The sequence below is a fragment of the Aotus nancymaae genome, unplaced genomic scaffold, assembly GCF_030222135.1.
Source record: "Aotus nancymaae isolate 86718 unplaced genomic scaffold, 86718_ANA_hifiasm-v0.15.2.pri h1tg000108l, whole genome shotgun sequence".
Taxonomy (NCBI): domain Eukaryota; kingdom Metazoa; phylum Chordata; class Mammalia; order Primates; family Aotidae; genus Aotus; species Aotus nancymaae.
The window spans coordinates 17,255,506-17,273,152 of record NW_026988523.1 but is presented as its reverse complement, the minus strand read 5'-3'; the positions used below and the strand labels follow the sequence as shown (position 1 = coordinate 17,273,152).

Below are 17,647 nucleotides of genomic sequence, written 5' to 3'. Positions count from 1 at the left end.
AGCCAATTAGCCAGTCATAAGTTTCATTTTCCCGAAACACCTTCAGTCATTCAGTGAACGAGATTTTGACATTTTTTTTTTTGAGTCTTGGTGTCATTACACATAAAATAGATAACCTAACCCAGAGAGTTGAGTTTTTGAGGTACTCAACAATGGATGTAAAATACTTCTTGGGACCGGGCATGGTGGCTCATGCCTGTAATCCCAGCACATTGGGAGGCCGAGGCAGGCAGATCACCTGAGGTCAGGAGTCTGAGACCAGGCTGGCCAACATGATGATTACCAGGCTGGCAAACCTTATCTCTACTAAAAATACAAAATTAGCCAGGTGTGGTGGTGTATGCCTGTAATCCCAGCTACTCGGGAGGCTGAGGCAGGAGAATCACTTGAACCCGGGAGGCAGAGGTTGTTGTGAGCAGAGATCGCACCACTGCACTCCAGCCTGGGTGACAAGTGTGAAACTCTGTCTTAAAAAAAAAAAAAAATACACACACACACACACACACACACACCTTGCATAGGTTGGTAACCAAGTTCTACATACATACTTGCTTGCAAGGTTGTCTTTCTACTAGACCCTGAGCTCCTTGAGTATGCTGTATTGAAAACTTAGAAGGTGCTCATGAATGCCTACTGAGTGAATAAATAAGCGAATTCTTCTTCCTTGGAATACTAACCCTTTCATTCTGAACCACTTCAAATTTGTTCATTGTAGTTCCTCTGTCCACTTCCCATCCCAGTCTCACTTTTCCAGCCCTGCTATGGACCAAGTCAATACTATTAATGGATGACGGTATTGTGGACTAACCCAGAAAAACATTTATGTTTATGTTTATTCCAACAAATGTTTCTACATTCATACTAGTGTGAAATTCCTATTGGTTTTATGCAAATCAAAACACCAACTAAAGGAGGGGAGACTTCCTGTGCTGGCCAGTTTCAAGACGGCTCCTGATGATTCCTGCCGCACGGTAATCACACACTTATGTAATCCCCTACCACAATCAATAGGGCTGACCTGTGTAACCAATAAAATATTGCTACATGGTGGTATGTGGCTAAATCATATAAGACATCATGACTTCTGCCTTGTTCTGTCTCGGACTGCTCACTCTAGGGAAAGCTGGCCACCACGTCATGAGGACAAACAACCCATTGAAAGGCTCACAAGGGAAGAACTATTGGCCTCTTGCCAACAACCAGGACCAACTAAACAGCCAGGCATTTGAGTGGGGTACTTTTGAAGCTGATGATACTTCACCCCTAATCAAGTGACATGACAGCAGCCCTGGCACATATCTTCACTGCAACCTCATGAGACCCAAAGCCAGACCAACCCAGAAAGTCATATCTGAGTTCCTGACCCACAGAAACTGCGGAGTAATAAATGTTTATTGTTGTTTTAAGCTACTATGTTTTGGTAAAATTTACGCAGCAATAATAGATGAATAACATTATTTCTTTAATATAATACACTGAAGATTCCTTCTTTAGGATGTCTTACAAGCAGAGACCATGCTTAAAAACTCTTTAAAAAATTCCTACATAATCCACATACTAAAATCTAACCCTTTTTATCTTCTGGTTTCCAGCTGGTATTAAATAACATTAACATACTGAATCTAGCTTTCAGTTAACCATCTAGTCATTTAGAAATAAAAAATCATAATAAACGACAGAAAAAAAAGAAAAAACAATAATTATTGGATGATGCACAGATATAGTTAGCATTTCTATAAGTTATAATCAGTGTTATCCCATTTTTAATTGACTGTTGAGCCATGAGTCAACTATACATCCAGGAATACTAGATAGAAGCCGTGAAGGACAGTCACTAAAAGGGATTTAGGACCATAACTCACAGAAGCTTCACGGGGATAATCTGTTTCCATTAAACTGGGAGAAATTAAACACACATACATACATACACACATACACACACACACACACACACACACACACCCCTCCAGATATACTTCTTAACTATAGGGGGAGGAGTTAACTTCCAGTTAGAGCTTCAAAGTGCCAAATAATCATGGTGTCTTCTCTGGGGTTCTGAAACAAGTAGAAAACAAATAGACTAAGAAGATAGGCATTTATCAACCTCATTAACTAAGAAAAGCGAAATGGAAGCGTTGTTCTCGAGACTAAATTGGGCTTCCCTCTTCTTCCCTGCTGCCTAGTTCGGACCAAGCCCAAGCAGGGCATCCAGAAAGCTCAAGTTTTTCTCCTGCCTGTCCCAGTGGATTTATCGAGGGTGGGGGTGGGAGTAGGGTGAAGAAAAGAACAAGAGAGGCTCGAACGCCAAGAAGCCCCAACGAGTGAAGGGGAGGGAAGTGCGGGAGACAGGAGACTCACTAGCATATGCTTCGGGGATCTGAAACGCGTCAAAATCAAATGCCCCGAAGCTCTACCCACTCTGAGCTCTGGTTATTAAAAACCTAAAAACAATGCAAAATAGAGAAAAACAACTAATTTCTATCCACTGGCCACACTGCAGAACTGCTGATACTGGCAACATGAAGACTGGAGCAAAAATAAAAACAAAGGAAAAGAGCGTTCGGGTCACGGTGTAGGTGAGGGTGCGAAATGAAGAACAGACCCTAATTCCAAGTCAGCTGGATAAACAGGCAAGCTCGTCGGCTGCTAGCAAACCGCCGCGGCCCGCAGGCTCTTCACGAACCGACCAGACCCTAACAGAGGGCAAGAGGCAGCCCCGGAGGCAAGCCGGGCCAGAACCACCCCCTCCACAGAGCTGGCTAGTCCCCGGATCCGCCCACAGAGTCGCCCCGCCCAGGTCCGAGGGACTCCAGAGTCCCCAGTCCGGCCAGCCGCCCGCCTGCCAGAATACTGGGGGCGGGGGACGAGAGGGAACCTGACCAGTAAAACGTCAACGCACCCTTCAGTTCCTACCTTACCAGCGCCGCGGCGGTAGCAACTCCGAAGGCCCAGGCCAAGGGAGACGACCCCCGCTCCACCCCGCCCCACCAACCCTATGCCCGCTGGGAAACGTAGTTCTGCGCCCGGATCCAGACTACCCAACCGAACGCTGCGCAGCGTTGGCTTAAATTTGCCTTTACTTCCTCCAAGGCTTGACACGCCGGCCCCGCCCCAGGCGGTGCAGTGCACCCTGGGTGCTGTAGTCTTGGTTCGTTTCGGTGGTGGGCCAGTCAGACGGAGAAGCACCGTGGAAACCGAACCCTCTTATCCAATTGGACGCCGTCCCCAGTACGCTTCTGCGCACTTTGTGGTGGCGTCGTAACGCCTCGGGGAAAAGGGAGCGGACGGGGATCTGGAATCGCTGCCTCTGGCTTTCTATTTTCTAATAACAGGAATTGGTCACTGGTTCTTCATCTTTTGTCTGTTGCACGCATCCCGCCCTCCCCACTTGCTTCCCCACTCCTTGCATCCAGCCCTGTGGGCATTCACGTCAGTTCTCTGACCCCGCCGTGAGCCCCCCCCACTCCGGGTCCCCGGGCGGGCCTGGCACAGAGGCGGTAACTATGGAGAATATGGCGGAGGAGGAGCTGCTGCCCCTGGAGAAGGAGGAGGTGGAGGTGGCCCACGTCCAGGTCCCGACCCCGGCCCCGGACTCGGCTGGGACCCCAGCTCCGGCCCCGGATTCGGCTCTGGACTCGGCTCCGACTCCGGCCTCGGCTCCAGCCCTAGCCCCTGCCCTGGCCCAGGCTCCGGCCCTGTCCCCGTCCCTAGCCTCTGCCCCTGAGGAGGCTAAAAGCAGTAAGTGCAGGAGGCCCAGATCTTTCTGCCGCAGAAGAGAGAAAGTGCGCCTTGCTGGAAAGTAGGGGAGGCCCTTCTTCACCGGGATGGTTTTTATGGGGGAAGGCAGGTTTAGGGAAATGGGGGAAGGGAAGAGGGGCCCGTGTAGTGGCTAAAGCAGGGGTACAGAATGGGAGACGGCATCTCCATAAGCCTCGAGAATGTCACGGTGAAGGATATGCGGAGGGCAGGAATGCTGCAGATAGAAGAAAATAATGAGGTTAAGGGCTTTTTCGTAAAAGAGAATCTTTGTAAGGTACAAAAATAGGAAGTTACATATAATTTGGGAGTTTCCCTCAGCCCAGTCTGCCATGGTTAACTAAGTTATTTCAAATGTGACATAGTAACCGAGGCAACCTGTTTACAATAGTAGATACTAAGCTGCCAACATTTGTAAACCATTACTGTCAACTAGCTTTGCTGCTTCGACATACACAAGGAGATGAGTTTTTCTCATTTCAGTTTTTTCCCCCAGCAGCTTGCTTCCAAAGAGTATTTGAGGCTGAGTAGTAGTTTAGGAAAGAAACGACTAAATTTATGGATGTTTTTCCCCATACATAAATACCAATTGAGTTTTGTACTCCATTCCATCAGAAATAGACTGTTGAGAATTAATGGCCCATATTATTGTGCTTCTGAATGTGCCTGCATGTTTTCTAAGTGGTGGTTTTTTGAACCTTATAGGAATTTATAAGATGATTGATGAGTAACACTTTCTTAACGATCTAACATTTTAAAATGTAAGGTCTAAGAAAAACTTATCGTAAGTTCTTTTAACAAGTTAGTTTGTGGTCATTAAGTGACCTTTATATGCTTTCTGAATTGTAACTTAAAATGATCTTTAATTCATTATTTTTTCCTACTTCTAGGCCAGTTTTGAGTTTAATATTTATAAAACATTGGATAGTTATAGATAGGATTATTTTGCAGTTTTGAAACAATATACAAATTGTTACAGATTTCAGAGTAGGGCTAATCACAGGAAAGACAAAAGTCAGGATGCTTCAGGTAAGCCCGTCCTCATCATATATGATCAGAGCTTGTAGGTGCAAAATAAGGCCAGCTATTTCTTCAACTACAGTGGGTAGGCAGGGATAGGGGAGGCATGGGGAACTGAGGAGGTTGCACTCTCTTAAGTAAGTAGCCTTGTACCTCACTTCCAGGTTGTGTTTGTTTATATTAGTCAGAAGTGGTTCAGCAGCTTTAGGAAATGTATGCTTTCTCCACCTCCCCACCATCAAAAATATGTTAAACATAGTTTTTAAAGACTTATTTATAAATTCCAAAATTTGCAAATATGTAATTTGAGGAATGTATACTGTATGGGAAACCTGAAAATGCATTAATAGGACAACTAAGTAATGACTGAGAAGTCTGAAATGCATTAGAGCTAAAATATGTATTAATCACATTTTAAAAATTATTTTTAGTTGGTCTAGTTAGTCCTTTGAAGTCAGTCATAACTAGGTAAGATGTAGATAGCCTATCTGAAATAGAATTGAAAATTGAGGAAAAAGTAACAGAAGAAGTTGAAAAAGACCTTCCTAGCATCTTGGAGACATCTGACTTAAAAAGAGGTTTGCCTATTGACTTCTGGATTAATAGTGTGTTGCAAAAAGCAGATTGAGTATCTTGCATACAGATTGTCTGATATGTATTATCTTAAACCAGGAAGTGATTTCAGAGATGTTTATAGGTATATCATGAACTTTTAGACAGATCTTAAAGAATTTCTTCAGTAGTGGACCACAGGACTTTTAGTTTTCTAACTTAACCAAGCTCCTTTCTCTTATTTTGTGCTATTTAATAGTTAGAATAATTTCAATAGGCATGTCTTTATTGATTGCTATTTATCTTGTTTCACATACACAGATCTTTAAACTCTGGAAGCTAAAAGCCATTATGGTTAACAAATTAAATAGGTTAGTTTGTACACACGGATTCATTTTCAGAATATTACTGTCTGACCTAGCAAAAGATTTTTATGAAACATGAAAAGGTTTTAACTGTTTATAGAAATTATATCTCATAACTCATTTGAACAGTATCAGATATAAGAAATTAACCAATATTGTTTGTTGCTTCTTTAAAAATTAGGTGAATAACCAGGCACGAGCCTATACTCCCAGCTCCTAAGGAGGCTGAGACAGGAGGATTGCTTGAGCCCAGGAGTTTGAGGCTGCAGTGAGCTATAATTGAGCCACTACATTCCAAGGAGGCTGGGCGACAGAGCAAGAGCCCATCTCTAAATAATAAAAATATGAAAAATTACCTTTTAATAAATTTGAGCAGGAATGTCTGATAGTGCTGAATTAGATTTCAAAATTATTGACAGTGTGCTACTGCATCCAAAAAGTCTAATGATTTTTGTTTTAATTCTTGTTTAACAAATATTAGTGCCTCCTATCTGCAAGTTACGGCATTAGGCCCTTAGCTATCAGGAAGATGAACAAAGCATAGGCCTTATCTTCCTGTTGCTTATTTGTGGGGGAGCGAACAGGGACACCAGTTATACAAATGGGTAAACAAATGAACTGAAGTAAAGCTCAGAGAGGAGTAGGCAAGAAGGTGGTAATACCAAGAACTGAATTTTAAAGTCTCAAGATTTAAACTGTATAACCTAATAATATTAGCCCTGTTTATCCCACCATCTCCTGTCCCCTTGGGCTCTTTACCTATCAGTTTCTCCTAATCTTATATATTCAGTCCCGACTTTGTAATTGTTCCTTTCCCTTGGAATGCACATATATTCAGTTCTCTCCATACTTAAAAAGAAAAAAAGCAAGTTACAGTCTCATTCATTTCCTTTTTTATACCGTCAGACTTCTCCAAAAAAATTTAATTTTCTGTATTTCCTTTTCCCTTCCAATTTTGTTTCTACTCCCAAACACCTCACTGAACCTACTTTCTTAAAGGTCACCAGACTTGCTTTCTTGATCTCTACAACTGTTTGTGATATTCAGTGTTGAATGTTTTGCTTTTATAGACTCTTCTCCCTTGGCTTCTGCATTACCTTGATTCCCCTTACCATTTATTTTCTGAATCTACCTTCCTGATTCCTTCTACTTAATTTTTCTTAGGAATATCTACATCTCTCATACCTCACTACCAGATTATAGATGTCTATAATAATCAGCAGGTTCAGCAGCATTAAGGATGTATCCCCTACACGCTCCAATCAGAACACTTCAAACATATTTTAGACTTATTCATATATTTCCAAATTTACAAGCATTTAATTTGAAGAGTGTATAATGCTTGAGAAACCTGAAAGTGCTTTAGTGGGACACATATGTAATGACTGAGAAATCTGAAATGCATTAGAATTAAAATATAAATCATATTTTTAAATTAATTTTACATAGTCTTGTTAGTTGTTTGAAATCAGTCATAACTAAGTAAGACTGGGTCTTGGCTTTTTCTCCTATTTTTCACACTTTTCTTAGGCTTTCTTATTTATTCTCATGGTTTTGCCTAACATATATTACTTATGATTTGTATCTCCAGAATCCCTCCTAAGCTCTAAAAACAAATTGCCAGCTGCCTATTGTACTTTAATACTGGAATATTGTACCAGTACTACATCAAACACACTGTGTCAAAAACTAAATTTTCCTTTCTCTTTTCCTCTTCTTTTCTGCCAAAGAGTTTCTTCTGTCATGTTTGCCTCATGGTACCATTATTCTCAACCACATAAACTCAAAATCTTAGAATCATCTTTAATTTTATCCTTCACCTTTGCTTCTCATATCCCGTTTCTGTTGCTTCTTTTTGTACCTTCTATTCTGTCCCTTCCCATTACTAATTTTCTCTGTTACTGATCTTTGGTATTACTGCCAAACCTGAAACTCATTCAAATCATATAATTCACTTCCTCAAAAACCTGAAGAGACCATTACCTGAAGAATAAAGTCCAGACTAACTTGCATAGAATTTATGCTTTCCATGGTCTGTACTACATCTTTGGCTGCACATATTTCTACTCACTCTATCCCCCTAAATACTACATTCCACCAAGAGCGGGGTGGCATGGTTGTATGTTTTATACAACATACATTTGTTCATGAGGTTACTTCAGTTTATGAAGCCAGTTAGCAAATCTCTACTTAACTGAAATTCTATTCATACCTTAAGTCTCAGTCAAATGGTACTTCAATAAAGACATTCTCAGAGTTACTTGTTAGAATTAATTACTCCTTCTTCTGTATGCCTACATTATGTTACCTTATGTCTAGTGTTCATTTCATCCTATCTCATATGATAGTTAGAAGTTAACATATTACCTTCTCCCACCTGATTGAAAGTTCTTTGAAGATAGAAAACATGGCTATGTTTCCTTCTTCAGTATTTTGTATAGGATAGAAATATTTTTCACAGAATTATTTTGACTAATTAGATACAATTTTAAAACTATGAATTTTTACAATGGGGTTTCCCCCCAACTTTTCATTCTAGAGCACACTTGTTACTTTATAAACTGAGTTGTGGTAGTATTCCCCATGTAGGTCCATAACACTGTATTACAGGAAATAAACTTCTATACGATGTGATCAATAAAAATGGAACTTAACTGTTAAAGCGTAATCTCAATTTTTTTTTTCAGAGAGACACATCTCAATTCAAAGGCAGCTTGCTGATCTAGAGAAGTTAGCTTTTGTAACTGAAGGAGATTTCGACTCTGCCAGTTCATTGAACTCAGATAATCTTGATGCAGGTATTTCATGTTTGGGGTTTTGTTTTGTTTTTTCTTAATTTCTAATAATTTATCATCTTTGCATTCACGAAAATAGTTTGGTAAGAGTAGACTTGTTTATTCTTATTGAATTAGAACAGTAGTAAAATAAAGTTTTTTATTCAGGAAATTGGCAACCGTTTATGTGCAAAGTTGCAATGGAAATAAGTTACTTTACAGCTCCTCAAGAAAATTACAATTTCACGGATGTCTAAGGGCTGTGTATTCGGCAAGTTAGGAGTTCCATTTGACTACAAGTAACAGAGGTCCCAACAAACATTGTCTGAAGAGGTTAATGATCTGTTGTGTAAATGAAGTTCCAATTTAGGGCTGGTACAAGCGTTCCACGTTATCAATGTCCCACACTCCTCTCTTTCTGCTCTACTCTCCTTATCGCTTGGTTTGCATCCTCAGGATCACTGAGTGCATGGTTTTTTGAAGTAGGCAGTGTAAAAATAAAAATGTACCTATGCTGTGTTGTACTATATGTGAAAGATAGTTGTTGGGTTAAAAATTAATATGAGCTGACAGGTGTGTAGGTATAAGAAAAGAAAAAAATTATTAAATGAGTTATTGATCCTTGCTGTATATTTTATTGCTTTAAACCTAAATTTGAGATTTAATTCTTTCATCTATACTATCAAAGTTTTTATTTGAGATACATTATATTTGTAATTAAATAAGACATTTTGATGATACATAATCTTTTAAGAATATGTTAATAAAGAAGGAAAAACTTGAAAATTCAGTAATGGGTAGGGTGGTTCTAACTATGCCCCTAGTCTCAGAACAGCAGTTATATCAGATCCCATCTGTTCCTTCCACTTCCTTCTTCCATTTTTCTAACTCCACATGTTAACTGTTTTTGTTGCTGCCAATTTAGTAGCGGGATATTACAGCAGATACTTTTGCTCTTTGTCCAGCTCCTGTCCTTTTGGGAGTGTAACTGCTGTCCTTTTCAGCTTTCCAAAATACAGAGTGATGCTCTCAGTGGCAGAAATTTTGGCTGGAAGGATATCATACAGTTTATCACTTCTTCAACTTCTTTGTTCCCAGTAACAACAAATGCATCAGCTGTCCATAGAGAGGAAAATTTTAGGGTGAAAAAACAATTGCTGATCGTGTGCTACAGCAATTATTGTTAACTACCTCCTGGGTCAAGAATAATGACTTCTCCCTAAAGTTAAGAAAGACTTTAAGAAGTAGAAGGGGGAGTCCCCATTAACCTCTTTGTAGCTGAATCTAGACATTAATAACTAGTATATTCTGTGCTTTATTGATTCTTTTTTCTTTTCAAGGCAACAGACAGGCTTGTCCATTGTGCCCTAAGGAAAAATTCAGAGCTTGTAATAGCCATAAGCTTCGTCGTCACCTCCAGAATTTACACTGGAAAGTCTCAGTTGAATTTGAAGGTTAGTATTTTTGTGCTTGCAAAGAAGTAATGTACATGAAATTCAACATTTTTTTTATCAGTTTTGGCATTTTATCATGAATATAAAATATTTTCAGTTTAAAATGTGAAGGATTTAATGCCCTCATTTCTAATGTATGTACTAAAACACCATATAGCTTTATAGGCAGTAGAGATCTATATGACACAGTTTAGTTCAGCCAACATTTATTATGCATCTGTTCTATACTGGGTACTCTGGCCCTGGGAGTCCATGTTGCTTATTGAACAATGTTTTAATAAGTTTTCCTTTTCCTTTTCTTTTACACACATTTTTGAAGGTGTAGTTAATGTAGTAAAACAAGGAAATAAAATAATTTGTATGAATATTGGAAAATAGAAGATAATATTCCTTTTTCTGCTGATAGCTTAAATTACTAAAGTTAAGAGAATTCAGAATGGTGATAGGATACAAGATAATTCAGAAATCATAGCTTTTTTCTGCTTCAGAGAAATGGAAACAGAAACAAATATACCAATTACAATTCTGATAAAAATGACACAGTTTGAGGGAATAAGTTCAACAAGAGGACTCACCATGAAAAGAATAAAATTGAAGGACAGAAAACAAGAACTTTTCAAGTTAAAGGGCTTCCCTAAGTTCTGAGATAGTGAATTATGTAAATTATTATAGCATTTTTGGGAAAAGATCTGACAACATCTTTTAAAATTAAAAATACACATGTCCATCCACCAGGGAGTTCCTCTCCTAGGAGTGCCTTAGAAGTGAAAGAATTGGGGTTGGACACAGTGGCTCATACCTGTAATCTTCCTACCTCGACCTCTCAAAGTGCTGAGATTACAGGCTCTTATCTTTAATCTCAGCACTTTGAGAGGCCGAGGCAGGAAGATCACTTGAAGCTATGAGTTCAAGATCAGCCTGAGCAACATAGTAAGACCCTGTCTCTATAAAAAGTGAAAAAATTAGCCTGACGAGGTGGCTTGTTCCTGCAGTCCCAACTACTGGAGAGGCTCAGGTGGTAGGATTGCTTGAGTCCAGAAGCTTGAGGCTGCAGTGCCATAATTGTGCCACTGTACTCTAGCCTGGGCAACAGAGTAAGACTCTGTCTCTTAAAAAGAAAAATCAGTAGGCAAGGATAAATGTACTAGGATATTCATTGCAATATTTACTTAGTAACAAAAACTTCGAATTAAAAGAGATGGTTGAATAAATTATGGTACATACATACCATGAAATATTATGTAGCCATTGAAATGAGTATATTAGATATATACCAGCTAACTTAGAAGTATTTCCATGGTCAACAACTGATGAAAACAGCAATATATAGGGAAGATTTTATATTCCATTTGGATAGAACAAAAAGTCCCACCCTCAAAAGAAACCTAAGTATCAGTCTTAAACATCTGTACATTTATATTTGTATATGATTATGTGAACACAGAAATTGTAAAATATGGTTGGAGTTTCAACCAACCTTGATAAAGCAGCTAGTAAAACACACCCATAAAAGAAATCAGAATTACGCTGCAACTAAAGATTATCACTAGTTATTTAGGGAAAGGGGAATTAGATACTAATTTAGGGGCTGTCCTGTCTTTTAAGTTTAATTATATATAATAATGTCTGATAAACCATACTGACTTCTTATGAAAAAAAAGGTCTCATTTCAATTAAAAGGATATCTTTCATATTTTTTTCTTAGGTCATTGTTTAGCCTTTAGGTTTGGTTTACCTCCTCCAAGTTATTCTCTTTTCTTAAATATTTTCTTGTGATATTTCTTTACTTACTCATGGATGTGGTTCTCTCACGTATATTAGGCTGTTGGGTTTTTTCACATGCTATTGATCTGGTAAATGATGAAGATAAGATAGTTTTTGTCTAGGTGAGCAGGATTCAAGTAATTGACCAATATGTTGAAGGTAGAAGCAACAAGATCTGCGGAAGGAATGGATGAGAGAAAGAGCCAGGAATGCTTGGGTGTGGGACTTGAGCAAGTAGACAAATGGAGTTGGCCTTTACTGAGCTGGAGAAGAGTGCATTAGGACCAGGTGTGGGAAAGAAGGCCAGAACCAGAAATTTGGGCATTTAAAGAGTGAGATGCATTTAAGTGGAGATGTCAAGTAGCCCGTAGGTTATATGAATATGGAGTTTAGGGAGAATGTGGGGCTAAAGATACGCATTTGGGAGTTGTCAGAAGACAGATGGTATTTAAAGTCATAAGATGAGATAAGTAACTAAAAGAGTACATATTGATGGAGAAAAGAAGTCATCCAGTACTAAATCTTGGAGCACTTCAGCATATACAAGTAAGAAATGATCGGGTCTAAGGTATAAGAAAAGTGGAGTTAGAGATGACTTACAGGCTTTGAGTTAAGAGCAACTGTAAGGCATTATCATTCAAAAAGTAAAGAGACCTGATGTAAGATAAATTATCAGTTTAGTCTTGACAAGTAGGTTTGGAGAGGCTGACTAGATAATCGGTTACATATCCTTAATAGGCAATTGGAAATAGAGATCTGGCTCGTAAGAATGAATTAGTAGCTAGAGCTATAATTTTGGATTCCTTTCCACTGGAGAGATAATTGGAATCATGAAAGGCACTTAAATTGCCAAGAAAATGAGAAAAAAAGTCACTTAGCCATCCAAGCCTATGGAATATCTACATTTTAGGGCATAGAGAAGGAAGAGGATCTGTTAAGAAGAAGAAGGGTGGGAAGAGAACCAAGATAGTACCATATCATAGGTGAAGAAGGGTCTGTATAATGGCAAATACATTAATAGCATGAAGCAAAGATGAAGCCTAAGTAAAAGTTAAGGTGGCAGAGAATACATGATAAAGCTGCGTCCCAAAGACACTAAATGACTAATGCAAGATAAAACAGATAGTCATGGCTGAACCAGAGTTCAAACCTGGATCCTTCTATATTTGTGTATATAGACATATATACATATATATGTATGCATACACATATATCTCATGTATAACAGTTGTGTAAACCAAAGCAATCTCATTTGAGTAATTATGACATTACAAATATATGAGTAATTCCAATTCTTATAAAACTTGCTTATAATTTTTGATAATTGAATATTTAATGAACAGTGATATGATAACCAGCCTTTTTTTCATTCTAGGTTACAGGATGTGCATCTGTCACTTACCTTGTCGACCAGTGAAACCCAACATTATTGGAGAACAGGTAAACAGATATTAGATTGTTTCTTTTTAAATTTAGTCAGTTTTAAAGAAAGTATAATTTTTACTTACTGTGTAAGTAAAATGTGTATGTTCAGCAGTGTAGTTTACTTTAAAATTCTGTATCAGTCCTTTTAGACTATCATAATAGGAAAACTATGAAATGTATGAAAAAAATTGTTATATTGAAGTTGTCACTTTATAGTTTTTAGTTTCAGTCAGATAAATTGCTCCTTGTGTTCAAAATGAAAATTAACTCATTTACTGATTTTGAAATGGAAAATTTAGAGAGTAGTTTTTTTCTCTTAAAATTTTGGTCATGGAATAGGACCTTCCATTTCTGTGATTTAGTAAATATCTTAGTATGTTTTAATTTCATTCATCTTCCCCATGCCCTTCCTTTTAAGTTCAATCTTTTAGAATCAAGAAACTTTCTGAAATCTTAGTAACTTTTTAAAAAATACATGTGTTTATTTTTAGGGTTGATTTGACCTAAGTGGAATACAAACTATAAAATTTTTTAGTGATACTACTATGAATGCATATTAGTTAATGGGTTCTCATTATTAAATTTTCTTTTGAGTCACTAAAAGCAGTATAGTGTTAAGAAAAAAAAAAGTGTTCTGTAAGTAGTAGTCAAAACAGTGCCTTGTTCATCAACCCAGTCCAAGATATTTTGAATATGATAATCACAGTACCACAGGGAACCTTAGGGTAATGTGCTTGACTATTTTCTATTTGCTGTAAGGTCCCAAGTGAAAAGGAGGTAGCAGCACTAAGAGTAAAAGGCATCAAAACTAGGAAAGAGCCATTGGAGCAGTCTTTTTGTTCTCAGCTAAATGAGAAATTATGAAGTGAGAACTTCTTTACTTGGAAAACTACACTTCTAATTATGTGTCTAATATTTAGCAGGGTATTGGAGCTGGCTCAAATTTTCAGAAATCTTTCAAGCTGGTTGTTTGGTATGGCCACCATTAAAAATTATATAAACCTAAAAATGAATGAGTTATATTAAAAAACAAAGTTAACAAATGTTCACCTCATATCATTGCTGTGCTGTATTTTAATATTATCTGTGCACTTACAGTTATTTACATCTATTATGTTTGCTGGGTGGCAGTGCTCTGTAATGGTATAATACTGCACATCTCTTCCTAAATCCACATTCAGTGATGTTACATTGGTAGCTTAAAATCTATGACAGTTGTAGCTTGAAATTAGCTATGGCAGACTATTTATACCACAGAAATCTGCAGATACTACAAATCAGGGCTTTATTTTCCTGGAGAGACAGTTATTAAACATTTGCCAGGATACCACTCCTAACATTACACGATTTATAAATGCAACTTATAGAAAATACAGTTATTTTCTGATTGGAATAAATGAGAAAAGCTAGGAAATTAAACTTCTGGCCTATTGTAAAGTAAGATTTAAAAGCATATATAAATACAAGTAAGGAAGTTAAGATCCTTTCAAAGTCACAAGGCAAAATTAAAATTATCTTCTATACCATTAAATCCAGTACACACTAATACCCTTAAATTTGCAAACTTATACTTCTGCTTTATTGTCTTAGTAACTTATTTAAACTAAATACTCTGTTTGATAGATATCCAGTAAAATGGGAGCCCATTATCATTGTATCATTTGTTCAGCAACAATCACCAGAAGGACTGATATGCTAGGACATGTTAGGCGCCATATGAATAAAGGAGAGACTAAATCCAGTTATATTGCAGGTAAGTGAGCAATCTCATTAACATATTAATATGTAAATCCTTAAATAATGGTCCAGTTATTCTTTTCAGACATCAGGCGGACAAAATAATGCTGATTTAACCAAATAGTTTAGTTGACTAGTCCATTACTTCAGATTTTGGTTTCTTCCGGTAAGGTCTCCAAAAACATTTTAACATTCTCAACATATATATTTAATAAATGGTGTAGAAAAAAGTAAGTGACACTCAAGTGAATATAGGTATTTTAAGGAAAGATTATAGAATTGTATTCCTAGTGACAGGTTTTACAACCATAACTGTCATGTATATATTGTTGGAAAACACTGGAAAAAAGATATAGTGAAATAAAGACTGTTACTCTTAGTGATGTGAAATCATTAATCGCTTGTTACTACTTAGAGATCCCTTCTCAAGAAGTAAGCACTAATGTCTTGAAGTATGTATTATATATAATGAATAACATCTCTCCTCTATGTCTAGAATGGCACTATGTACCATTCCTTTAAGAATTGAAAAAAAAAAAGTCAATAAACTATTTTCTATAAAGCTTAATTTTCTCACAGAACCTAGATTGAGAAAGACTGATATTGTGAGATATGTGACGTGCCTCTTCAGTGGCTAGAAAAGGATATGTAACACAGTGCTAGGGAAAGTTACTATTATTTGGCATTTTAGAAAGAAAGATATAGTTGCCATTTAGTTAACATTCTGAATGTAATGTTACCAAGAAATCTAAAAATAAAGGATTCTCGATTTTCCCACACATGCCATATCTCATTTCTTAAATATTTAAAATATATGCACATATATACACATCAATATTTCATGAGTTTATAGCTAAATGATTCTAACATATTAAATGTAAAATCATTTCTTCATTATTTTGTAGCCATTTCAATGTAATTTGTGACTTAAAATCATAATTATGAGAAACTATTCTGAAGTCTACCATGTTCAGGAAATACAGTGATTCTTAGTAAGCCATGCTAGCTAATGGAATGCAGCCATATGGAGATACTCATTTTCCAACAATTATACTATAGTAAAATATACTTAGCAAACAATGTAGTGTTTGACAAACTACAAAAATATTTTAGGAGTTTGTACTGTCCTAGGTTGACTGTTCTTATGTATTATAATGCAGACTTATTGATGTGCTAGACAGTCAAGATAGTAAATTAACTTTCTTTCATTGATCAGATATTTAACTGAGTGTTACTCTTTTGCAGAGAATGCTGAATATATCAGTTCTTTGATTTTGGTTTTTTTACATCTGCCCAATCATTTGCGTTAATATAACATAATATAAAGTTTTTTTCAAAATATATATTGTTTTAGATGTTTATAATTATTTTGTGTTTCCCTGGAAATCTTTTCTTTTTTCCATCTTAGCTTCCACTGTTAAACCACCTAATGAAATTTTGAAAGAGGCAGACACGGATGTACAAGTTTGTCCCAACTATTCTATACCTCAGAAAACAGATTCCTATTTTAATCCCAAAATGAAACTAAATCGGTAAGATAAATTGAAAATAGGGTTATGGGATGTTTCAAATTAGTGTAAATGTACCGTCTCGTAACCTTTATGTTCTAATATATTAAAATTTAGAACTAGATGCAGAATAAAAATCATCTATTTTAACATTTTTCTCAGAAGGATTGTTTCTTTTTTTCTACCAAGCCAATGTCTTTATCAGAGAGTAAAATAGGCCGAATTTTATATAATTACTGAACAAGCTGGTGCTTTTGTGAGCAAGTTTTGTTTATAAATAAATAAATATTTGTTAATAGAATCCAACTGGATTCATAGTTTAATTTCACATACTTTTAGTTCTTACAGTATTAAATTGGGAATATGTTTTTAGGTCTCCTTTTCACATAGTTTGTACAGTAACTAGGAACCTCAATTCACTATTCTTAAATAAAATCTGTGATCATGAAGCCATGGTAAAGTAAAATTATTTCAGATTATGATTTCCTTGTAGGCAGCTAATATTCTGTACATTGGCTGCTTTGACTGAGGAACGAAAACCTTTGGAATGTCTAGATGCTTTTGGAGCCACTGGTAAGTGAGGACACTTTTTTGGAACCCCATTTTATTTATTTGACTTTACAGTATCTTTTCTTAGAAAATATATATGGGAAGTGATGTAAAAAAATTAAAGATCCAAGGCAAAATTTTTAATTTTTTACTGTGAAAATTTTTAAGTATATATTAAAGAGTATAATAAGTGAGTCCCTGTATATCCATCGTTGCTTACTTCAAAAATTAGTGGTTCATTCTCAGTTGTTTTATCATTGTCTTCATACCTCATATCCTAGTCTTTTGATGCCTATTAATTTGAAACAAATAACAGATATATCATTTCATCTGTAAGTATTTTAGTTGGATCTCTAAAAGGTGAAGATTTTTTTAAATAAAACCACTCTACTATCATACTTTAAAAAATTAGGAATAATTTTTAATATCAATTGTTTAGATATGCCCAATTGTCTCATAATATGTTTTAAAAATCAAATCAGAATGCAGACAAAAACTGTATTTCAATTGTTTGAAATGTCTAAGTCTCTTTTAAATCTGTGGTTCCTTCTATCATTTTCTCTGTGTGTGGTAATTATTTCTTGAGCTAACAGGTCTTCTGACCTATAGAGTTTCCTGCAGTCTGGATTTTTGCTGATTGTATTGTTATGGCTTATATAACGTGTTCTCCTATTGCCTGTATTTTTGTAAATCGATCATTTGATTGAATTCAAATACAATTTTTTTTGGTTTTTTTTGGCAAT

General features: G+C 36.6%; 2 protein-coding genes across 15 annotated transcripts in view; one reads left to right on the top strand and one right to left on the bottom strand.

The window, feature by feature from the left end:
- Positions 1 to 3,039, bottom strand: part of SWT1 (SWT1 RNA endoribonuclease homolog) — an 88,000-nt gene extending 84,961 nt beyond the window's left edge. For 2 of the 12 annotated variants that reach the window (XM_064370752.1, XM_012444485.3), the window contains exon 1: positions 678 to 729. In XM_064370752.1, coding sequence (XP_064226822.1) covers positions 678 to 710 — 33 coding nt within the window. In that variant the 5' untranslated portion in view covers positions 711 to 729. Of the gene's footprint in view, positions 1 to 677; positions 733 to 2,602; positions 2,620 to 2,913 lie in introns of those variants that run through there. The other 10 variants (XM_012444482.3, XM_012444481.3, XM_012444475.3 and 7 more) reach the window with 8 other exon arrangements.
- Positions 3,040 to 3,113: 74 nt separating this feature from the next.
- The window catches only part of TRMT1L (tRNA methyltransferase 1 like), a 39,468-nt gene continuing 24,934 nt past the window's right edge, over positions 3,114 to 17,647 (top strand). Inside the window, exons 1-7 of one of the 3 annotated variants that reach the window (XM_012444473.3) lie at positions 3,114 to 3,228; positions 8,381 to 8,491; positions 9,808 to 9,921; positions 13,061 to 13,125; positions 14,734 to 14,863; positions 16,256 to 16,379; positions 16,849 to 16,928. In XM_012444473.3, the coding sequence (XP_012299896.2) occupies positions 13,069 to 13,125; positions 14,734 to 14,863; positions 16,256 to 16,379; positions 16,849 to 16,928 (391 nt within the window). In that variant the 5' untranslated portion in view covers positions 3,114 to 3,228; positions 8,381 to 8,491; positions 9,808 to 9,921; positions 13,061 to 13,068. Of the gene's footprint in view, positions 3,229 to 3,258; positions 3,739 to 3,781; positions 3,800 to 8,380; positions 8,492 to 9,807; positions 9,922 to 13,060; positions 13,126 to 14,733; positions 14,864 to 16,255; positions 16,380 to 16,848; positions 16,929 to 17,647 lie in introns of those variants that run through there. The other 2 variants (XM_012444472.3, XM_012444474.3) reach the window with 2 other exon arrangements.